At 42.0% G+C, this 25,262-nt stretch overlaps 1 protein-coding gene across 2 annotated transcripts; it reads right to left on the bottom strand.

Moving 5' to 3' along the window:
* Nucleotides 1-3,262: 3,262 nt before the first annotated feature.
* Nucleotides 3,263-25,113, bottom strand: LOC121541635 (regulator of G-protein signaling 7-binding protein B-like). Of its 2 annotated transcripts, XM_041850793.2 has the most exons (9): nt 25,010-25,113; nt 24,063-24,276; nt 23,810-23,914; nt 18,738-19,214; nt 17,884-18,056; nt 14,404-14,534; nt 13,989-14,133; nt 3,970-4,040; nt 3,263-3,867 (listed from the first exon to the last, which is right to left on the bottom strand). In XM_041850793.2, the coding sequence occupies exons 4-9, from the start codon at nt 18,885-18,887 to the stop codon at nt 3,776-3,778; spliced, it is 762 nt and encodes a 253-aa protein (XP_041706727.1). In that variant the 5' UTR covers nt 18,888-19,214; nt 23,810-23,914; nt 24,063-24,276; nt 25,010-25,113; the 3' UTR covers nt 3,263-3,775. The 2 variants fall into 2 exon arrangements, with proteins under 2 accessions (XP_041706727.1, XP_041706729.1); XM_041850795.2 differs by lacking the exon at nt 25,010-25,113 and having other exon boundaries at nt 17,884-18,011; nt 24,063-24,170.
* Between the last annotated feature and the right edge of the window lie 149 nt (nt 25,114-25,262).

The following is a 25,262-nucleotide window of genomic DNA, read 5'->3' as shown; positions in this document are numbered from 1 at the left end:
CTTCTCCAAGTCATTAAGGTTTCGAGGCTGACGTTTGGCAACTCGAACCTTCAGATCCCTCCACAGATTTTCTATGGGATTAAGGTCTGGAGACTGGCTAGGCCACTCCAGGACCTTAATGTGCTTCTTCTTGAGCAACTCCTTTGTTGCCTTGGCCTTGTGTTTTGGGTCATTGTCATGCTGGAATACCCATCCACGACCCATTTTCAATGCCCTGGCCGAGGGAAGGGGGTTCTCACCCAAGATTTGACGGTACATGGCCCCGTCCATTGTCCCTTTGATGCAGTGAAGTTGTCCTGTCCCCTTAGTAGAAAAACACCCCCAAAGCATAATGTTTCCACCTCCATGTTTGACGGTGGGGATGGTGTTCTTGGGGTCATAGGCAGCATTCCTCCTCCTCCAAACATGGCGAGTTGAGTTGATGCCAAAGAGCTCGATTTTGGTCTCATCTGACCACAACACTTTCACCCAGTTCTCCTCTGAATCATTCAGATGTTCATTGGCAAACTTCAGACGGGCATGTATATGTGCTTTCTTGAGCAGGGGGACCTTGTGGGCGCTGTAGGATTTCAGTCCTTCACGGCGTAGTGTGTTACCAATTGTTTTCTTGGTGACTATGGTCCCAGCTGCCTTGAGATCATTGACAAGATCCTCCCGTGTAGTTCTGGGCTGATTCCTCACAGTTCTCATGATCATTGCAACTCCACGAGGTGAGATCTTGCATGGAGCCCCAGGCCGAGGGAGATTGACAGTTCTTTTGTGTTTCTTCCATTCGCGAATAATCGCACCAACTGTTGTCACCTTCTCACCAAGCTGCTTGGCGATGGTCTTGTAGCCCATTCCAGCCTTGTGTAGGTCTACAATCTTGTCACTGACATCCTTGGAGAGCTCTTTGGTTTTGGCCATGGTGGAAAGTTTGGAATCTGATTGATTGATTGCTTCTGTGGACAGGTGTCTTTTATACAGGTAACAAGCTGAGATTAGGAGCACTCCCTTTAAGAGTGTGCTCCTAATATCAGCTCGTTACCTGTATAAAAGACACCTGGGAGCCAGAAATCTTTCTGATTGAGAGTGGGTCAAATACTTATTTCCCTCATTAAAATGCAAATCAATTTAACATTTTTGACATGCGTTTTTCTGGATTTTTTTGTTGTTATTCGGTCTCTCACTGTTCAAATAAACCTACCATTAAAATTATAGACTGATCATTTCTTTGTCAGTGGGCAAACTTACAAAATCAGCAGGGGATCAAATACTTTTATCCCTCACTGTAGACGGGGAGAAGAGAGAGAGAATGGAGGCTATTCTGCAGACCAGCCCGGCTTTGTTGAATTGTAATAAGGTCAATCTTTATTCTACAAAAACTCTGGAAGAACTTTGAATTTTGATAAAGTATAGTGATTGTTTTCCACATCACTATCCACAAAAATAATACATGATTTATAGTATATACTACAGTTTTCTTTTACAACAGTATTTATACTATAATTTACTGTAAATACTACAGCATACTACAGTAAACACTACAGTGAATACTACAGTAAATAATATAGTATTTACAGTGCCTTCAGAAAGTATTCACACCTCTTGACTTTTTCCACATTATGTTGTGTTACAAAGTGGGACTAAAATTGATTTAATTGTCATGTTTTTGTTAACAATCTACACAAGATTCCACTTTGACAATATGGGGTATTGTGTCTAGGCCAGTGATAAGAAAATCCCAATTTAATCAATTTTAAATTCAGGCTGTCAAGGGGTGTGAATAATTTCTGAAGGCACTGTATACAATAGTATACTATAGTATTGTTTTATGTGGGTGTATCGTCTCAGTGGACATCAAGTGTGGGAAACCAATCATCAAGACACTACAGAACACAGCCTCTGTATAAACCAGACAAAAACTATTATTTCTATACAAAAAGTTTATTCACATTATAAAATGGCGTGTACATACTATCAACCATAGAACAATCTATAGCGCAACATCTATACACTACAAATCTACAACAGTACTTTCAGCAATATGCATGCTGTACTCTTTCTGCCAAGATATACAAAATAAATAGATGCAAACGAGTTAGACATCCAATTTTTTGATCTAAATACAAATGATTCAAGAAAGTTTCAAACAAAACAGAATTTTGACCATTGTTTATACACTACCGGTCAAAAGTTTTAGAACACATACTCATTCAAGGGTTTTTCTTTATTTTTACTATTTTCTACATTGTAGAATAATAGTGAAGACATCAAAACTATGAAATAACACATATGGAATCATGTAGCAACCAAAAAAGTGTTAAACAAATCAAAATATATTTTATATTTGAGATTCTTCAAATAGCCACCCTTTGCCTTGAAGACAGCTTTGCACACTCTTTGCATTCTCTCAACCAGCTTCACCTGGAATGCTTTTCCAACAGTCTTGAAGGAGTTCCCACATATGCTGAGCACTTGTTGGCCGCTTTTCTTTCACTATGCGGTCCGACTCATCCCAAACCATCTCAATTTGGTTGGGGTCAGGGGATTGTGGAGGCCAGGTCATCTGATGCAGCACTCCATCACTCTCCTTCTTGGTCAAATAGCCCTTACACAGCCTGGAGGTTTGTTGGGTCACTGTTCTGTTGAAAAACAAATGATTGTCCCACTAAACCCAAACCAGATGGGATGGCGTATCGCTGCAGAACGCTGTGGTAGCCATGCTGGTTATGTGTGCCTTGAATTCTAAATAAATCACAGACCGTGTCACCAGCAGTTTCGTCATAGCGCTTGATGGTTTTTGCGACTGCACTTGAAGAAACATTCAAAGTTCTTGACATTTTCCGTATTGACTGACCTTCATGTCTTAAAGTAATGATGGACTGTCATTTCCCTTTGCTTATTTCAGCTGTTCTTGCCATAATATGGACTTGGTCTTTTACCAAATAGGGCTATCTTCTGTATACCCCCCCCACCTTGTCACAACACAACTGATTGGCTCAAACACATTAAGAAGGAAAGAAATTCCACTATTTAACAAGGCACACCTGTTAATTGAAATGCATTCCAGGTGACTACCTCATGAAGCTGGTTGAGAGAATGCCAAGAGTGTGCAAAGCTGTCATCAAAGCAAAGGGTGGCTATTTGAAGAATCTCAAATATAAAATATATTTTGATTTGTTTAACACTTTTTTTGGTTACTACATGATTCCATGTGTGTTCTTTTATAGTTTTGATGTCTTCACTATTATTCTACAACGTAAAAATAAAGAAAAACCCTTGAATGAGTAGGTGTTCTAAAACTTTTGACTGGTAGTGTATATTGTATTTACATTAAATGAGAAATGGCTTTTATATGTAGCATTGCAAAGCCCTTGTGATGGAAAATGTAAGTTGGAGACCGATTTCCTTTTCATGGAAGACTGCAAAAGAAGCATTGCACAGTGAAATAAATATGACATTCTGAGGAAGATGTCTAAAGGCAAAGTTTAGGCAAAGCAGTCTACCAAAATACTGAATCTCTTATGTCATCAGCTTGGCACATCTGTTTGGGCTTACCTATAGACCTATAAAGGTTCTCCTTTTTTACGAAGGGAGACGACTTGAATACCATAATAGCAAAATATGCATGTGCATAACATCTTATCATTTGAATAGCTTTTTCTACACAGAATAATCTACAAAAATAAAGACAGACTGATCAGCTTTAAGATAAAACAAAGTTCATTTCCTAAATGGCAGTAATAGGTTGGAAAACATGTAAGGTGTTGGGTAGGGTTGGTGTGCTGCCCTTTTAGCTGGACACCAGGCAGCAGAACCCAGAGAAGCGCCTCTTCCTCTGCCTGACCAGCGGGTAAGGAGTGAGATTCAGCAGACTGCTGTCATCTAGACACAATACAGACAGCAAATCCTGAGTACAGTGCAGTGCCTTCAATCTTGTGTATTTTTTATGATTTCATCCACTCATACAGTATAAATGCCACTTACCTTGGTTTTTCAGTGGTAAAGGCATGGTCTCCCTGAGTTTGCTTAGTAGGTTTCTCATCTCTCGCATGTCCCTGAGGAGACATGGTGAATCATGGGTAAATCCATTTAGGGGAGAGTGGGGTAAGTTGAGCCAAAGGGGTAAGTTGAGCCACCCTTGTTTGTAGGACACCATGCACAAAATTAATCATTTGACCAAATATTTAGGCAGAGGTCATCTTTTCATGGAGTCTGTGAAGAAACCACATGGAAAAAGTGGTAAGCAAGTTAAGTCTCAAAAAAAGATTTTCACCAAGTCAAATGAATGCATTGTGTTTGAGGTTTCATGATGCATGTATCTAAACCAAAGTAGATCATTTAAAGATTGTTCTATACATCAGTTGGGGTCTCCATAAGCTTCAAAATGAGGTCCTAAACCTAGCATGAAAGTGCATCCTTGTAGCTATGTGGGCTAATATGGTCAAAATGTTTGCCTTGGAGTAAATTGAGCCAATGGCCATGGGGTAAGTTGAGATGGCTTTATTTATCCTGTCGCGCGGCTCAACTTACCCCATAACCGGGGTAAGTTGTGACAACAGACCACTTTTTTTAGACAAACTACAGTATGTTTTCAAAACTGTCATGTTTACGTGAATTATGATTGTTTCGAGGGATACAGAACAACCTGAAATACACTACCAGTCAAATGTTTGGACACACCTACTCATTCAATGGTTTTTCTTTATTTTTTACTATTTTTTACATTGTAGAATAATAGTGAAGACATCAAAACTATTAAATAACACATATGGAATCATGTAGCAACCAAAACAGTGTTAAATGAATCAAAATATATTTTATATTTGAGATTCTTCAAATAGCCACCCTTTGCCTTGATGACAGGTTTGCACACTCTTGGCATTCTCTCAACCAGCTTCATGAGATAGTCACCTGGAATGCATTTCAATTAACAGGTCTGCCTTCTTAAAAGTTAATCTGTGGAATGTATTTCCTTCTTAATGCGTTTGAGCCAATCAGTTGTGTTGTGACAAGGTAGGGGGGTATACAGAAGATAGCCCTATTTCGTAAAAGACCAAGTCCATATTATGGCAATAACAGCTGAAATAAGCAAAGAGAAACAACAGCCATCATTACTTTAAGACATGAAGGTCAGTCAATATGGAAAACGAAACCACTACTAATGGACACCAATAATAAGAAGAGACTTGCTTGGAACAAGAAACACGAGCAATGGACATTAGACCGGTGGAAATGTGTCCTTTGGTCTGGAGTCCAAATTGGACATTTTTGGTTCCAACCGCCGTGGCTTTGTGAGACACGGTGTGGGTGAACGGATGATCTCTGCATGTGTATTTCCCACCGTAAAGCATGGAGGAGGTGGTGTTATGGTGTGGGGGTGCTTTGCTGGTGACAATGTCTGATTTATTTAGAATTCAAGGCACACTTAACCAGCATGGCTAACATAGCATTCTGCAGTGATACGCAATCCCATCTGGTTTGGGCTTAGTGGGAATATCATTTGTTTTTCAACAGAACAATAACCCAACACACCTCCAGGCTGTGTAAAGGGCTATTTGACCAAGAAGGAGAGTGATGGAGTGTTGCATCAGATTACCTCGCCTCCACAATCCCCCGACCTCAACCCAATTGAGATGGTTTGGGATGAGTCGGACCGCAGAGTGAAGGAAAAGCAGCCAACAAGTGCTCAGCATATGTGGGAACTCCTTCAAGACTGTTGGAAAAGCATTCCAGGTGAAGCTGGTTGAGAGAATGCCAAGAGTGTGCAAAGATGTCATCAAGGCAAAGGGTGGCTATTTGAAGAATCTCAAATATAAAATATATTTTGATTTATTTAACACTGTTTTGGTTGCTACATGATTCCATATGTGTTATTTCATAGTTTATGTCTTCACTATTATTCTACAATGTAGAAAATAGTAAAAATAAAGAAAAACACTGGAATGAGTAGGTGTGTATATGTAGATATCTTTGTTAGAAAGAATACTATATTTATTGATTGAGTGATGCTGAATGTAAGAAATAGCTCAACTTACCGCAGTCTCCCCTACCACCTCTAAATGGTCACAGGGGAAGCACACACACACACACACACACTGAACTTCTACTATAACCAGCCTGGTATCAACTGACGTGTCATTCTGTGATGCTTTTGCAAAAATAAATGGTATAAGTCAATACACTGCATTCAATGCAAATAGATAGTGCTTTCAGAAAGTATCACACCCCTTGACTTTTTCCACGTTTTGTTGTTAGAGCCTGCATTTAAAATGGATTAAATTGAGATTTTTTTGCCACTGATCTACACACAATACCCCATAATGTCAAAATGAAATGCAGTTTGTAGAACATTTTAGAAATGTATAACAAATTAAAAGCTGAAATGTCCTGAGTCAATAAGTATTCAACCCTTTGTTATGGCAAGCCTAAAGTTCAGGAGTAAAAATGTGCTTAACAAATCGCATAATAAGTTACATGGACTCATTCCATGTTCAATAATAGTGGTTAACATGTTTTTTTAATGACTACCCCATCTCTGTACCACACACATACAGTGAGGGAAAAAAGTATTTGATCCTCTACTGATTTTGTACGTTTGCCCACTGACAAAGACATGATCAGCCTATAATTTTAATGGTAGGTTTATTTGAACAGTGAGAGACAGAATAACAACAAAAAAATCCAGAAAAACGCATGTCAAAAATGTTATAAATTGATTTGCATTTTAATGAGGGAAATAAGTATTTGACCCCTCTGCAAAACATGAGTACTTGGTGGCAAAACCCTTGTTGGCAATCACATAGGTCAGACATTTCTTGTAGTTGGCCACCAGGTTTGCACACATCTCAGGAGGGATTTTGTCCCACTCCTCTTTGCAGATCTTCTCCAAGTCATTAAGGATTCGAGGCTGACGTTTGGCAACTCGAACCTTCAGCTCCCTCCACAGATTTTCTATGGGATTAAGGTCTGGAGACTGGCTAGGCCACTCCAGGACCTTAATGTGCTTCTTCCTGAGCCACTCCTTTGTTGCCTTGGCCGTGTGTTTTGGGTCATTGTCATGCTGGAATACCCATCCACGACCCATTTTCAATGCCCTGGCTGAGGGAAGGAGGTTCTCACCCAAGATTTGACGGTACATGGCCCCGTCCATCGTCCCTTTGATGCGGTGAAGTTGTCCTGTCCCCTTAGCAGAAAAACACCCCCAAAGCATAATGTTTCCACCTCCATGTTTGACGGTGGGGATGGTGTTCTTGGGGTCATAGGCAGCATTCCTCCTCCTCCAAACACGGCGAGTTGAGTTGATGCCAAAGAGCTCGATTTTGGTCTCATCTGACCACAACACTTTCACCCAGTTCTCCTCTGAATCATTCAGATGTTCATTGGCAAACTTCAGACGGCCCTGTATATGTGCTTTCTTGAGCAGGGGGACCTTGCGGACGCTGCAGGATTTCAGTCCTTCACAGCGTAGAGTGTTACCGATTGTTTTCTTGGTGACTATGGTCCCAGCTGCCTTGAGATCATTGACAAGATCCTCCCGTGTAGTTCTGGGCTGATTCCTCACGGTTCTCATGATCATTGCAACTCCACGAGGTGAGATTTTGCATGGAGCCCCAGGCCGAGGGAGATTGACAGTTCTTTTGTGTTTCTTCCATTTGCGAAGAATCGCACCAACTGTTGTCACCTTCTCACCAAGCTGCTTGGCGATGGTCTTGTAGCCCATTCCAGCCTTGTGTAGGTCTACAATCTTGTCCCTGACATCCTTGGAGAGCTCTTTGGTGTTGGCCATGGTGGAGAGTTTGGATTGATTGCTTCTGTGGACAGGTCTTTTTTATACAGGTAACAAACTGAGATTAGGAGCACTCACTTTAAGAGTGTGCTCCTAATCTCAGCTCGTTACCTGTATAAAAGACACCTGAGAGCCAGACATCTTTATGATTGAGAGGGGGTCAAATACTTATTTCCCTCATTAAAATGCAAATCAATTCATAACATTTTTGACATGCGTTTTTCTGGATTCTTTTTTTGTTATTCTGTCTCTCACTGTTCAAATCAACCTACCATTAACATTATAGACTGATCATTTCTTTGTCAGTGGGCAAACGTACAAAATCAGCAGGGGATCAAATACTTGTTTCCCTCACTGTACAATTATCTGTAAGGTGCCTCAATCGAGTAGTGAATTTCAAGCACAGATTTAACCACAAAGACCAGGGACATTCTTCAATGCCTCGCAAAGAACGGCACCGATTGGTAGATGTGTAAAAAAATAAAAAAATAATAAGCAGTCGCTGAATATCCCTTTGAGCATGGTGAAGTTATTAATTAGGCTTTGGGTGGTGTATCAATACACCCAGTCAGTACAAAGATAAAGGAGTCCTTCCTAACTCAGTTGCCGGTGGGGAAGGAAACAGCTCAGGGATTTCACCATGAGGCCAATGGTGATTTTAAAAGAGTTAAAGAGTTTAATGGTTGTGATATGAGAAAACTGAGGATGGATCAACAACATTGAAGTTACTCAATACTAACATAAATTACAGAGTGAAAAGAAGGAAGCCTGTACAGAATACAAATATTCCAACAGGGTACTTAAGTAATACTGCAAAACATGTTGCAAAGAAATACACTTTTTGTCCTGAAAACAAAGCGTCATGTTTGGGTCAAATTCAACACCACACATCACTGAGTACCACTCTTCATATTTTCAAACATGGTGGTGGCTGTGTCATGTTACGGGTATGCTTGTCATTGGCAAGTACTAGGGTGTTTTTTAGGATAAAAAGAAACGGAATACAGCTATAAGCACAGGCAAAATCCTAGAGAAAAACCTGGTTCAGTCTGTTAATTCATTGGTTCAGTCTGCTAATTCACTTTTCAGCAGGACAATAACCTAAAACACAAGGCCAAATCTATGCTGGAGTTCCTTACCAGTGTGGCTTAGTTACAGATTTGACGCAAATTGGCTTGAAAATCTATGGCAAGACTTGAAAATGGCTGTCTAGCAATGATCAACAATCAACTTGACAGAGCTTGAAGAATTTAAAAAAGAATAAGGGGCAATATTTGTACAATCCAGGTGTTGAAAGCTCTTAGAGACTTACCCAAAAAGACTCACAGCTGTAATCGCTGCCAAAGGTGCTTCTACAAAATATTGACTCATGGGTGTGAATATTTATATTTTTTTCCTGTATTTCATTTTCAATCAATTTGCTAAAATTTCTAAAAACATGTTTTCACTTAGTTATGAGGTATTGTATGTAGATGGGTGAGAAAAACAATATATTTAATCCATATTGAATTCAGGCTGTAACAACAAAATGTGGAATAAGTTAAGGGGTATGAATACTTTCTGAACGCACTGTATGTGTCAAGAGTATTAAAGCATAAGTCAATACATTGGATTCAATGCACAAAATTGGTGATAAAGCTGCAATGGGTAAATTGGTGAATGACTCAGACAGGCATGCAGACAGACAGACTCACAGACTGACAGACAGACATGCATATAGACACAATTCTACCTTTTTAACCCCTCGAAACCACCCCTATGACCCCCAATTAAATTCAATGTACGGACTCCTGGGAACACTCTTTAACAACGCCCTGAGTTTCAAGTCTTTATGTTAAGAATTTACCGTTCTACAGAGGGTTTAACTGCAGGGAGGGAATAAAGGGTTATGTCTAGGGTTGAGGCCCTAACCGTAGCTTCATGTCCACATCCCGGCTCAACCCTAACTCTAACCTCAATACCTAGCTTCATGTCCACATCCCGGCTCAACCCTCTCTAACCTCAATACCTAGCTTCATGTCCACATCCAGGCTCAACCCTAACTCTAACCTCAATACCTAGCTTCATGTCCACATCCAGGCTCAACCCTCTCTAACCTCAATACCTAGCTTCATGTCCACATCCAGGCTCAACCCTCTCTAACCTCAATACCTAGCTTCATGTCCACATCCAGGCTCAACCCTAACTCTAACCTCAATACCTAGCTTCATGTCCACATCCAGGCTCAACCCTAACTCTAACCGCAATACCTAGCTTCATGTCCACATCCAGGCTCAACCCTAACTCTAACCTCAATACCTAGCTTCATGTCCACATCCAGGCTCAACCCTAACTTTAACCTCAATACCTAGCTTCATGTCCACATCCTGGCTCAACCCTAACTTTAACCTCAATACCTAGCTTCATGTCCACATCCCGGCTCAACCCTAACCTCAATCCTAAACCTAGCTTCATTTCCACATTAGAGGTCATCATGGGTCCAACCGAAAGCGATTACCCGACCCAATTCTGTAGTTCACCCTCGGATCCGGGTCAGATCTGATTGTCAGGGGTATCAGGGGTATGTGTAATTATAACTGATTTTCCAGTAAGGACCAGTACAGACCCGAACGCGACTGCTGCAGTCCAGAGAGAGAGAAAATTGTCTCTTTTATGCTGCTGCCCAGGATCTTAACGAGAGTGGCGCATGTAGCTTGTTGTTGTTGGCCAATCAAAAGTCATCAAAATGGCACTAGCCTCTGTGTGCCGTGGGAAGCAAGTTAGGAGATCAATGGAAGATGGAATTAAATTAACTGAATGAAAAGTTAAATGAGAAGAATAGGCTACAATGACCAATAGCCAACAGGTAGGCTGCTACTTAATACTCTGAATGGAGTTGTTGTTGCAGCCTCAGTTAGCCTAGCTAGCTAGCTTAACTAGCTTCTCTTCTCGGTTTGATGCAGTCAAAACAGGTACTATGTAATCAGATTGGATGATAAATAACTTAGCTTTGGCAGCTAGAAGTTAGTACCTAATGCGAGTCAGCTTGGTTGCTGCTGCCTGCTCCTCGAGCCACTCAGCCACACACACACACCACATGGCCCCTCCCCCACCTGCTGGTAGAACTCCTCCATTCTTCTTCTTCTTCTTCTTCTGTGGATTTTATATGGCGGTGGGCAACCAACTTTAAGGTGCATTTCCGCCACCAACTGGACTAGAGTGTGGACCAGAGACAGTGAAGGTCTAAATCCTACCCAATAATCTAATCTCCCTAAGGAAACAAAATACATAATTAAATACTACATCCCCTGAAGATTTCCCCAGCAGTTCACTTAATCCTGGCTCTTCAACCCCATTCCTCCTCATATCTAATAACAATCACTCCCTTTCTCTCACAAATGTCTGGCACTGAAATAGAACATGCTCCACTGCCTCGATCTCTTCCTGACAATGATCACACCTCCCAGTCGGATGTTTCCCCACCAATTTCATCCATTCCTCTCTCCCTCGGCTCGTGCATTAAAGTGTATTGGTCACCTACACCGATTTGCAGATGTTATTGCAGGTGCAGTGAAATGCTTGTGTTTGTAGCTCCAACAGTGTGGTAATGGCAGTGTGGCAAAAAACAAATTACAATACACATATAATCCAGAAAAATAACAACAAATAAGTTATATAGGGTAAGCCTTGACTAGAATACAGTATACAGTGCATTCGGAAAGTATTCAGACCCCTTGACTTTTTCCACATTTCGTTACGTTACAGCCTTATTCTAAAATTGATTAAATTACATTTTTCCTCATCAATCTACACAAAATACCCCATAATCAGGCCTTTATGGTAGAGATGGCCAGACGGAAGCCACTCCTCAGTAAAAGGCACATGACAGCCTGCTTGGAGTTTGCCAAAAGGTACCTAAAGGACTCAGACCATGAGAAACAAGATCCTCTGGTCTGATGAAACCAAGATTGAACTCTTTGGCCTGAATGCCAAGCGTCACCTCTGGAGGAAACCTGGCACCATCCCTATGGTGAAGCATGGTGATGGCAGCATCATGCTGTGGGGATGTTTTTCAGCGGCGGGGACTGGGAGACTAGTCAGGATCGAGGGAAAGATGAACGGAGAAAAGTACAGAGAGATCGTTGATGAAAGCCTGCTCCAGAGCGCTCAGGACCTCAGACTGGGGCGAAAGTTCACCTTCCAACAGGACAACGACCCTAAGCACACAGCCAAGACAACGCAGGAATGGATTCGGGACAAGTCTCTGAATGTCCTTGAGTGGCCCAGCCAGAGCCCTGACTTGAACCCGATCAAACATCTCTGGAGAGAGCTGAAAATAGCTGTGCAGTGACGCTCCTGGATGCTTTCAATTGTGCATCTGTAGAAGTTCGTGAGAGTCTTAGGGGCCATGACACATTTCTTCAGCCTCCTGAGGTTGAAGAGGCGCTGTTGCGCCTTCTTCACCATGCTGTCTGTGTGAAGGGACCATTCCAGGTTGCCAGTGATGTGCATGCCGAAGGAACTTGAAGCTTTTGACCCTATCCACTGCGTTCTCGTCGATGTGGACAGGCGTGCTCTCTCTGCTGTCTCCTGTAGTCCACGATCAGCTCCTTCGTTTTGTTGACGTTGAGGGAGAGGTTATTTTCTTGGCACCACTCTGCTATGGCTCTCACCTTCTCCCTGTAGGCTGTCTCATCATTGTTGGAAATCAGGCCTACCACTGTTTTGTCGTCAGCAAACTAGATGATTGAGTTGGAGATGTGCGTGGCCACACAGTCATGGGTGAACAGTGAGTACAGGAAGGGGTTGAGCAAGCACCCCAGTGGGGCCGCCGTGTTGAGGATCAGCGTGGCGGAGGTGTTGTTGCCTACCTTCACCACTTGGGGTCGGACTGTCAGGAAGTTCAGAACCCAGTTGCACAGGGAGGGGTTCAGACCCAGGGCCCTGAGCTTAGTGATGAGCTTGGAGGGCACTATGTTGTTGAAGGCTGAGCTGTAGTCGGTGAACAGCATTCTTACATATGTATTTCTCTTGTCCAGGTGGGATAGGGCAGTGTGCAGTGCAATGGCGATTGCGTCGTCCATGGATCTATTGGGGCGATATGTGAATTGTAGTGGGTCTAGGATGTCGGGTAAGGTGGAGGTGATATGATCCTTAACCAACCTTTCAAAGCAATTCATGATGACAGAAGTAAGTGCTACGGGGCGATAGTCATTTAGTTCAGTTACCTTCGCTATCTTGGGTACAGGAACAATGGTGGACATCTTGAAGCAAGTGGGTACAACAGACTGGTATATGGAGAGATTGAATATGTCCGTAAACACTCCAGCCAGCTGGTCTGCACATGCTCTGAGGACGCGGCTTGGGATGCCGTCTGGGCAGGAGAATGAGCGCACACAGTTCTTGTGAGCTTGGGGCCTGTGTCCCTGGCTCGATGTTGTTTTCCTCGAAGCGGGTGAAGAATTTCTTTGGCTCGTCCGGGAGCGAGGCGTCAGTGTCCACGACGTGGCTGGCTTTCCCTTTATAATCCGGGATTGTCTGGAGGCCCTGCCACATACGTCTCGTGGCCTGAGCTGTTGAATTGGGACTCCACTTTGTCCCTGTACTCTTGTTTTGGCTCTTTGATCACCTTACGGAGGTCGTACCTGGTCTGTTTGTACACGTAGGTGGTCTGTTCTGGGTCCAACTTTTTGGACCAGGAAGACCTCTAAGCCATAACCCTAACCCTAGCTTCATGTTCACATCCCGGCTCAACCCTAACTCCAACCTCAACCCTAACCATAATCCTATGGCTAGAGTTTAGCCAAGATGTAGAGACAAAGCTAGTGTTAAGTTTAGGATTATGGCTAAGGTTAAGCCGGGATGTGGACATGAAGCTAGGGTTAGGGTGAGGGTTAGGTTTAAGGTTGAGATTAGTCTGTCTGTCTGCGTCTGTCTGTGTCTGTCTGTCTGAGTCTTTCACCAATTTACCCATTGCAGCTTTATCACCAACTTTTTTGTTGTTGCATTGAATGCAATGTATTGTGATTTATGCATCAATACGTTTTGCATCACCTTATGCATCAATACTGCACATCTTTTTGCAAATTGCATCACAGACTGAAGCTTATCAATGGTATGATGTTGACTATAATGTCCAGTCTGTTGATAATCATTCATGTATTGCCTATACTCATGTGACCTGGGCATTCTGACCATGAGAGACCATGAGTGTGTAAGCATATTGCTTATACTGTACCTCTCTATGTTTTCAATATCGGTGCACACCAGCCAGGACTCATGTTGGTAGTCCACAGGTGAGGAGGAGTGCTCCTCCAGAATGGGAACATCAGAGCTCTCATCCATCTTGAAGTCCAACCTGGGCTCTGGGTATGAATCCTTTCCTGTGAGGGGGATTTACATTTGATCAACACATAACACTAGGTAACCTGTGAATAGCTTGTAAATGTCTGAACTGAATGTCTACATTTTCCAATGCTTTGTGTCTAGTCTGAGATATAAGAAAACTATGGAATTTGGCTTTGATGCGTGCCATACTAGCTACATCTTAGTTCATTGTGAGTAGATACACACTGCTCTTTATCTTGGTATGATGCTCTGAACATTTTATTATGGACTACCCTGCCATCTGCTGGTTGAGATTTGTATTGCACCTTTCCTGTGGAGCTGCAGCACTCCCAGCAGACACATGGACTTGAGCATCTCCGTGATGAACATCTCCAGGCAGCACTGTAGCTGAATGAATAGCCGGCAGATCTCTGGGTGGATCTCCCCATCCTCTGGCCTAAAGCACATATACACAGTTGGAGAATGGACAGTTTCAAATCTGATCACTGGTTCCTATCCTTAGCACCACTGGAGGTGTGAGAGGTCTGTCATGGCTAACAGGAGAGCAGGTAATTAATGAGTAGTCTAGGCTATAGGCTAATGTCACAGCCAAAGTGTGAGGTTATATACACTCCATGTGTAATGGGCTGCACTTTCTTTTAATCTCCACTGTAGAACCAGAGAACTGTTTCCTGGAAATGCTAAAAATACATTATTTCCAATATTTTTTAAGTAGCCTAGTACACTTACTCCACATTTGTCAAATATTTTGCATAGGCTAGGCTACCTCTGAGAAAGTCACTGTCGCTATTCTTGATAAAGCAAAGACAGTTGGTTACTATGGTATGAAGTCCCGCCTACTTCCTGGATCAAGTTCCACGTGGTTTTTGAATGGCCTTCAATAGATTCATGAAAATGCGGTCATTTAAATAGAGAAGTTGAAACAATGGGCTGCTGCACAGTCACTATGGGGAGCTCATGTTTTTAATCTCTAAATGGTTTAACTAGTGAGAAATATGTGATTATTGAGTTTGCTTCATTTACTATCATCCTAAATTAAGATATTACATTATTTTGCCATATCTAATTAATGTATATTATGCTACTTTCCAAGATGTGGACAGTATGTGTTACTACATTACACATCCTTTTTACCTCAGATTGGTGATAGTATAAAAGCTTATAGTCAACATGACACAAAATTGATTAAAACAGACCAATATCTTTGGTTTTGTACTGTTAACTTTGTCATACGCCCTGGGGATCGCAAGACTTAGAACACAGCTTTTAGGCCCACCCACCGTGGAGCTGGCCCAGCTAATCAGAATGAGTTTGTCCCCAAAAAAGGGCTTTATTACAGACAGAAATACTTCTCAGTTTCATCAGCTGTCTGGGTGGCTGGTCTCAGACGATCCTGCAGGTGAAGAAGTCAGATGTGTAGGTCCTGGGCTGGCGTGGTTATACATGGTCTGTGGTTGTGAAGCGGGTTGGACGTACTGCCAAATTCTTTAAAATTATGTTGGTAGAGAAATTAACATTCAATTCTCCGGCAACAGCTCTGGTGGACCATCCTGCAGTCAGCATGCCAATTGCACGCTCCCTCAAAACTTGAGACATCTGTGGCATTGTGTTGTGTGACAAAACTGCACATTTTAGAGTGACCTTTTATTGTCCCCAGCACAAGGTGCACCTGTGTAATGATCATGCTGTTTAATCGGCTTCTTGATATGCCACACCTGTCAGGTGGATGGATTATCTTGGCAAAGGAGAAATGCTCACTAACAGGGATGTAAACAAATTTGTGCACAACATTTGAGAGAAATAAGCTTTTTGTGCATATGGACAATTTCTTAGATTTTTATTTCAGCTCATGAAACACGGAACCAACACTTTACATGTTGCGTTTATATTTTTGTTCAGTATAGAAATAACAAATTATTTATACAGTATATGACCGACAGCTGTGCAGCAACGCTCCCCATCCAACCTGACAGAGCTTGTAGCGTCATACCAAAGAATACTCTATATTTAGATTTTTATTTTTTGTCATTTAGCAGACGCTCTTATCCAGAGCGAGTGCATACATTCTTTTTTTTTTTTTCATACTGGCCCCCCGTGGGAAATGAACCCACAACCCTGCCGTTGCAAACGCCATGCTCTACCAACTGAGCTACAACCCTGCCGGCCATTCCCTCCCCTACCCTGGACGACTTGTGCGCCGCCCCATGGGTCTCCCGGTCACGGCCGGCTACGACAGAGCCTGGATTCGAACCAGGATCTCTAGTGGCACAGCTAGCACTGCGATGCAGTGCCTTAGACCACTGCGCCACTCGGGAGTAGCTTTAATCGCTGCCAAAGGTGCTTCAACAAAGTACTGAGTAAAGGGTCTGAATACTTATGTAAATGTGATAAGTTTTTTTATTTGTAATAAATTAGCAGAAATTTCTAAACCTGTTTTTGCTTTGTCATTATGGGGTATTGTGTGTAGATTGATGAGGGATAAAAACAATGTAATACATTTTAGGATATGGGTGTAACATAACAAAATGTGGAAAAGGTCAAGGGGTCTGAATACTTTCTGAAGGCACTGTATGTCATTGACAGAAACAACTTGAATTGTTGCATCTCGTTGTGTTGTTGTCCTCCGGTGCCTAGCCAGGGATTTGGACTTGTGGTTTTACTTAATTCTCAGTACTGGCCAATGATTATAATTGCGATTCTGATCCAACCATTAGCCTAATTCATACATTGTTGTGCCCCTGGCCTTAGAGTATGGAAGTTCAATATGTAGCTAGATGTAGAATGCTAACGTTAACTAGCTAACGTTGCCAATGAATGGAAGTTAAGCTAGCGAGCAAGCGTTTAAACCAGGTTGCCACGTCATATTTAGTTTACGTTGATGGGACTAAATTGTTTTTGGTATCTTTTAGTTGGCACTGTTTTAGACGAAGCAGAGGTGATTTGATGTTTAAATGTAGAAGTTGAAATGGTGCTGGAATAGTGGCGGCAGCTCCTATTTTCTTTGCGACTTGCGGTAACTCTGTGGTTCTAAATCGATAGTTTAGTGAGCCGAAAATGTCGGAAACATTAACTTGCGTAACCATGCTGTAGGTCATGTAACGGTCTGTTACATGCAATATGCATCGCGGACAGAGGTTGTTATCCGGTTTTGTGATAAAACAAAAAGGTGGTTGAATTTATTATCCCACTGTGTCTTATTGTCTCGGCCAATATATATATATATATATATATATATATATATATATATATATATATATATATATAATGTCAGGTTGCAAGGCGAACAGGTTATAGAGCAAACAACGCAATTATCACAACACTGGTTGTAATATGGATTTTTTAAAATCTTCCCAGTGATTTTACCCATGCACCACTACTGATCATAAGTTAATTAATTAGTTAGGCTATATTCATATTCGTGGCTTCATTTAGGCTATTTCTGATTACTTTCATGGATTTCGATTGCGTTTCTCTTTTCCTTATGGAAAACCTTCATAGAAGGAATTGAGTAAAAGTAAATTAATCCACTAATACGAATATATAATATCTTAAATGACGCGATTTAATTAATTTGATTATATAATAGGGCTATTGAAGGCCATTCAAAAACAGTGTGGGAGATGATCCAGGAAGTAGGCGGGACTTTCATACCGTATAGCAAGCTGTCATGTCGAATAGCGCGCCTTGAATTGACATACACTAGCACCATGGACAATTCCAGTGACATTGAAGAATTCAACATATCATGTTCATTAAACTGTATCCGTATATCATAGATTCCTTACCCAGACCCAGATATTACGGTGAGGTTCTGATGGGCAGCTTGGGCCATTGTGCATCCTTTGGTCCTGGTGCGGTGCAGCACCGCCCGTAAAGAGGGACAATCGGCCGAAATCTCCCCAATAGTTATGACCTGTTCTCGGTACAGCGCCACGAGAGTGTTGAAATCTTGGACTGTCTGAGAAGCAACATGGACAAATAACCCCTTTCAGCAAGTCAATGCATAGCTCCATAGGTTTTCAAGGGAGATTGGAGCGACAATACTATTGCATGCGCAGGTGGACACGCAGTAGATCAATGTTATGACTGCCACCCGACCCGTATAGGCTACATAGCCTTGACTGCCACCCGATCCGTATAGGCTACATAGCCTACTGCACGTAAATAATCACAATATTGCCTACACTTGAATAATAACAATATTGCACTACAAAATATAGCCTATTCCTATATACTATATATAGGCTACCTAATTGTGGCACATTGGTGTAATATTATCCCAGCTCTCCTTGTGGCATGCCCTTGTGAGTGCAACATACATTATTTTGTCTATCGCACCTTAAAGCGCTAAGACACCAAGGACAGTCTTAAATAAATCACTATATGGTACCTGGACTCACATCTACGACTTCGTTGGCAGATAAATGTAGCTTGGTAAGAAATGTGTCTCTGGTTAATTATTTTATCGTATCCAGTGTTGCGCATTTGAATTTGTCTTTGTGGTTTAATAGAACAGTGCACCTACACGTGATTTTCATGCGGGAAATATATAGGTTACAATGTCTGCTCTTATACTAGTATGGCAGCGATGACTCCATAGCTATTACCACTACCGACGGAACGATATATCATATCTTACCATCCTACAGTCGCCTACGGCCCGCTGGGCTTTCCGCGTGCTCTCGGTGCTCTCCCGGCGTTCCGGGTCCCTCTGCAGTGGTTTGCTGAGATGAAAAATGTTCGCTGCGGATCTGGGGCGGTTCTTGCGCCCGTTCGGTGCAGAACACATGCATACACAGCCACTGATAAAACCCCACCGACAGCCTATCTATAATATTCCCCGAGGATGCAGCCGAGGTGGAGGCTCTTGTCGATGTTCCTGCGGGGTCTAAAATGTTCAGCTTGCAGGATGAGTGCGAGTAGCGGACGGCTTCTCGCAGCTCCCTCTCACCTCAGCGGCTAGGCGAGTCACCTTCACCCCTGCAGAAGGCCAACTTTGGCTTAAATCCGTCTTCCGTTGTGCCTTTACGTGAGAGGCGAATTCACTGGGAGCCTGAGCCAACCATTCGTCACTGCTCCGTCATTCGAGGCATCGACGACTCCAAAACATACGAGTCTGTCACAGGAAAGGATGAAAGTAGACGCACATACATCAAAATATTACTCATATCTGGCAGGAGCAAGAGCACATTCAAAGACCAGCAGTAATATGCTCAAAGTAATCTCATGAGTTTACACGCACATCCAAGCCTCCCAGACCGATGTGTAAGATAGATAGGCGTACATGTGGAAGAATATAAACATATAGGCCTAGGCTACTGTACTAGCAAACCAAATGATTATTGTCACCACAATTGCAAACCAATGAAAACTGTAAACCTGACAAATAACCTGTCAGAGAATTGGCAATTCCTTATGTAAAATGAATATAAGATGTCTGGTAATACACTGAATCCCAAGAACACACAAAATTGCAAAAAAAACTAAAATACTTAAAATATGCCTATTATTATACAGTGCCTTCGGAAAGTATTCATACCGCTTGACTTTTTGTTAGGTTGCAGCCTTATTCTAAAATTGATTAAATTGTTTTTTTCCCCCTCATCAATCCACACACAATACCCCATAGCCAAGCTTGGCACACCTGTATTTGGGGAGTTTCTCCCATTCTTCTCTGCATATCCTCTCAAGCTCTGTCAGAGGAGCGTTGCTGCACAGCTATTTTCAGGTCTCTCTAGAGATGTTCGATCGGGTTCAAGTTCGGGCTCTGGCTGGGCCACTCAAGGACATTCAGAGACTTATCCCGAAGCTACTCCTGCGTTGTCTTGGCTGTGTGCTTAGGGTCGTTGTCCTGTTGGAAGGTGAACCTTCTCCCCAGTCTGAGGTCCTGAGCTCTCTGGAGCAGGTTTTCATCAAGGATCTCTCTGTACTTTGCTCCATTTATCTTTGCCTCAATCCAGAGACAGAGATGGTTGTCCTTCTGGAAGGTTCTCCCATCTTCACAGAGGAACTCTGGAGCGCTGTCAGAGTGACCATCAGGTTCTTGGTCACCTTCCTGACCAAGGCCCTTCTCCCCCAATTGCTCAGTTTGTCCGGGCGGCCAGCTCTAGGATGAGTCTTAATGGTTCCAAACTTCTTCCATTTAAGAATGATGGAGGCCACTGTGTTTTTGGGGACCTTCAATTCTGCAGAAATGTTTTGGTACCCTTCCCCAGAGCCGTGCCTCGACACAATCCTGTCTCGGCGCTCTACGGACAATTCCTTCAACTTCATGGCTTGATTGTTGCTCTGACATGCACTGTCAACTGTGGGACCTTATATAGACAGGTGTGTGCCTTTCCAAAACATGTCCAATCAATTTAATTTACCACAGGTGGACTCCAAGTTGTAGAAACATCTCAAGGATGATCAATGGAAACAGGATGCACCTGAGCTCAATTTCGAGTCTCATAGCAAAGGTTCTGCACACTTATATAAATAAGGTTTTTCTGTTTAATAAATTTGCAGACATTTCTAAAAACCTGTTTTCGTTTTGTCATTATGGGGTATTGTGTGTAGATTGCTGATGATTTGTATTTGTTTAATCCATTTTAGAATAAGGCTGTAACGTAACAAAATGTGGAATCGTCAATGGGTCTGAATACTTTCCGAAGGCACTGTATGTCTCTGGGCAAAGCCATTACCCAACCAGATTTTTTTTAAACAATCATAATTTTTCTTCTTTCATATTCACTTCTATAACACTTCTATCCCTCATAAAACAATTGTGGATTTGACAGTGAAAAGATTGATGGTGAAACATGCTCAACTGTCACAAAATATGAAATAGGCCTATCTACACAACTGCTTCATGTGAGAACTGGACTTTATAAAATATGACCTCCAGAAATGCACCAAAAAAATTATAATAGAAAAACATACAGTACCTGTCAAAAGTTTGGACACACCTACTCATACAAGGGTTATCTTTATTTTTACTATTTTCTACATTGTAGAATAATGGTGAAGACATCAAAAATATGAAATAACACATATGGAATCATGTAGTAACCAAAAAAGTGTTAAACAAAATATATTTTATATTTGAGATTCTTCAAAGTAGCCTCCCTTTGCCTTAATGACAGCTTTTAACACTCTTGGCATTCTCTCAACCAGCTTCATGAGGTAGTCACCTGGAATGCATTTCAATTAATAGGTGCACCTTGTTCAAAGTTAATTTGTGGAATTTCTTTCCTTCTTAATGCGTTTGAGCCAATCAGTTATGTTGTGACAAGGTAGGGGTGTTATACAGAAGATAGCCCTATTTGGTAAAAGACCAAATCCATATTATGGCAAGAACAGCTCAAATAAGCAAAGAGAAACGGCAGTCCATCATTACTTTATGACATGAAGGTCAGTCAATACGGAACATTTCAACAACTTTGAAAGTTTCTTCAAGTGCAGTTGCAAAAACCATCAAGCGCTATGATGAAACTGTCTCTCATGAGGACCGCCACATGAAAGGAAGACCCAGAGTTACCTCTGCTGCAGAGGATAAGTTCATTAGAGTTATCAGCCTCAGAAATTGCAGCCCAAATAAATGCTTCACAGAGTTCAAGTAACCGACACATCTCAACATAAACTGTTCAGAGGAGACTGCATGAATCAGGCCTTCATGGTCGAATTGCTGCAAAGAAACCACTACTAAATGACACCAATAAGAAGAAGAGACTTGCTTGGGCCAAGAAACACGAGCAATGGACATTAGACCGGTGGAAATCTATCCTTTGGTCTGATGAGTCCAAATTTGAGATTTTTGGTTCCAACCGCCGTGTCTTTGTGAGATGCAGAGTAGGTGAACGGATTAACTCTGCATGTGTGGTTCCCACCGTGAAGCATGGAGGAGGAGGTGTGATGGTGTGGGGGTGCTTTGCTGGTGACACTGTCAGTGATGTATTTAGAATTCAAGGCACACTTAACCAGCATGGCTACCACAGCATTCTGCAGCGATACGCCATCCCATCTGGTTTTGCGCTTAGTGGGACTATTATTTGTTTTTCAACAGGACAATGACCCAAAATACACCTCCAGGCTGTGTAAGGGCTATTTGACCAAGGAGAGTCATGGGGTGCTGCATCAGATGACCTGGCCTCCACAACCACCCGACCTCAACCCAATTGAGATGGTTTGGGATGAGCTGGACCGCAGAGTGAAGGATAAGCAGCAAACAAGTGCTCAGCATATGTGGGAACTCCTTCAAGACTGTTGGAAAAGCATTCCTCATGAAGCTGGTTGAGAGAATGCCAAGAGTGTGCAAAGCTGTCATCAAGGCAAAAGGTGGCTACTTTGAAGAATCTAAAATCTAAAATATATTTTTATTTGTTAAACACTTTTTTGGTTACTACATGATTCCATATGTGTTATTTCATAGTGTTGATGTCTTTACTATTATTATACAATGTAGAAAATAGTAAAAATAAAGGGAAACCCTTGAATGAGTAGGTGTGTCCAAACTTTTGATTGGTACTGTATTTTAGGCGTGCTCTTGATTCCAGTTACATATGGAGGTGGCAGGTGAGTTACCTGGCAGTAGGCACTAATAAGCACAATGCAGAATACTACATCACCCAGAAACCCCAGCTGTACCATTTCAGAGGTCAGTCATCTTCCCTGGCTAAACACACAAAGAGCACTCAAGATAATAAAAAGTATGCTTGGAAGCAGAGCACCAGCAGTGCCAGTATCCAGTTGACTGAGTGGATGTAGATGATGACATGGTCGATGTCGAAGAGCCAGCCGCCCATGTCGGTCAGGTCCAGGGCATCCAGGGTGAAACCTGCTGGGGCAAAGTGCCACCATCTCCCTGGAGCCACATGCATCTGGTACCCTGGGATATAGACAGGAAGAGAGAGACACAGACCCTAGTCTACACCTTTACAATGGTGGGTTATTGTTAAGGAAACTGATCAAGGTTGGCATGCTAGTTAACAAAAAGAGACATTCCTTTTGTGAGAAACTCATTAGTTACACGATAATTATAACATGTTTGTTGCATAAGAGCTTACAAGACCCCACAACAATAAGACTTAAACAGACAATCAGTTATGTACTGCAAGCAGTGGTGGAAAAAGTACCCAATTGTCATACTTGAGTAAAAGTAAAGGTACCTTAATAGAAAATGACTCAAGTAAAAGTGAAAGTCACCCAGTAAAATACTAATATACTTAAGTATCAAAAGTAAATATAATTGCTAGAATACACTTAAGTATCAAAAGTCAAAGTATAAATCATTTAAAATTACTTATATTAAGCAAACCAGACAGCACAATTTGTCTTGTTTTTTAAATTTACGGAGAGCCTGGGGCACACTCCAACACTCTGACATAATTTACAAATGAAGCATTTGTGTTTAGTGAGTCCGCCAGATCAGAGGCAGTAGGGATGACCAGGGTTGTTCTCTTAATAAGAATGTGAATTGGACCCTTTTCTGTCCTGCTAAGCATTCAAAATGTAACAAGTACTTTTGGGTGTCAGGGAAAATGTATAGAGAAAAAGTACATTATTTTCTTTAGGAATGTAGTGAAGTAAAAGTAAATGTTGTCAAAAATAGAAATAGTAAAATACAGATACCCCCAAAAACTACTTAAGTACTTTAAAGTATTTTTACTTAAGTACTTTACACCACTGACTGCAAGCAATACACAATATATCCACATCCACAATATACCTCACCCCAAAAGATGCTGAAACGTTTTAGGCAGTTGGGAAGAGGCCATTTAGCACAGTTCCGTGTGTGGTAGACCTTCGGGAAGAAAGTCTTAGCTGACTGGTTAAGCTCTGAAAGCAAAAGGCAATTAAACAAATTTAGTTAAAACTCTCTTCTAAGGGCTTCTGTACCATTTACAGGTATGGAGAAAACACTAGTCATTATCAATAACGGAACCATTGGGAGGAGTATGCACCCTAAATTGACACCGTAGCTCACCTTTCTGGAAAAGTGTGTGTGAGATGAGGGTGCGGCATAGGGGACAGGTGGTGTTGGCGGGCCTGTTCTTGGCCAGCGTGCGGAGGCAGGGCTCACAAAAGATGTGGCCACAGGGGTTGCAGCTATAGAGGCTTAAGTACACATCTAGGCACACAGCGCAGGTGTAGTCCTCTCTGTCCTCCTCCTCACTGTCTGTTAGCAGCCCCGTCACACTCTATATACAACACAACACAAAATATAAAATAACAGTGATGCATATGGAAAATAATATCTAACAACAGTAACATAACAGTACTAGTAAACTCTTGTGGACAGACGCACGTAACACAAATGATATCATAGCGTCTGTCAACAGACTGTGGGATGTGACGACTAATGAGGAATTTTGTTCCGGTACTCTTATTTGTTGTCACTGATCATTTGGACAAATAATGATTTTGCAGGTGCTCGCATCTTTTGAATTTTGGAAGGGGAGGGGACATTAACATCTCTTTGTTCCCTTTGCACATGATGTTCACATATGATATGAGAGCACTCCAATCAGTCCGTCGAGTGTCATTGTGGGAGAACACTCACAGGCAATAGAGTCTTTCATTTTTGGCAGAACTGAGGGCTTTTTGACATGCCCTAGTCATCCCAATTCAAATACCCATATCACAGAGACAGACTGCAAACATGAATAGAGTAGTTTGTGGAAGGGCTTGAGCTTAACAGCAATCAACCAAAAACAATTGAACTCCTCTTGGAACAAAAATAGCGACTTTATCAAAGCACAACAATCAACCACTAGTACAGACGTCTCCCTTACCATTGCATAACATGTTTTTCATTGGTACGTGCAGTGCACGTGTGTATCACACACCACAGCAGGGCATATTTATACTACAGATTATACATGAGCACCAAATATAGTGCAAGCTCTGCACCAATAAAGCAGTGAGACAAACCTCAAAGATACCCTTCACGGCCACCGGCTGAAGAATCTTAAAGAAGCCACGTATGGTGACTTGAACCTGGGTACCTCCGCAAGAGAAGGCATTGGTGTTGTTATTTTCTACGGTCAGTCAGACTAGAACCAGAGTAGTACCTGTAGTCCACACTGCACAGTACTGTAAGTCCCTCTGGATAAGAGTGTCTGCTAAATGACTCAAATGTAATGTAAATGTAGGTCCACACTGGACACTGTCAACCAACAATCTC

The sequence above is a fragment of the Coregonus clupeaformis genome, chromosome 27 (assembly GCF_020615455.1).
Source record: "Coregonus clupeaformis isolate EN_2021a chromosome 27, ASM2061545v1, whole genome shotgun sequence".
Classification (NCBI taxonomy): Eukaryota; Metazoa; Chordata; class Actinopteri; order Salmoniformes; family Salmonidae; genus Coregonus; species Coregonus clupeaformis.
The sequence above is the reverse complement of the archived record's forward strand: the minus strand, read 5'-3'. Positions and strand labels throughout refer to the sequence as shown.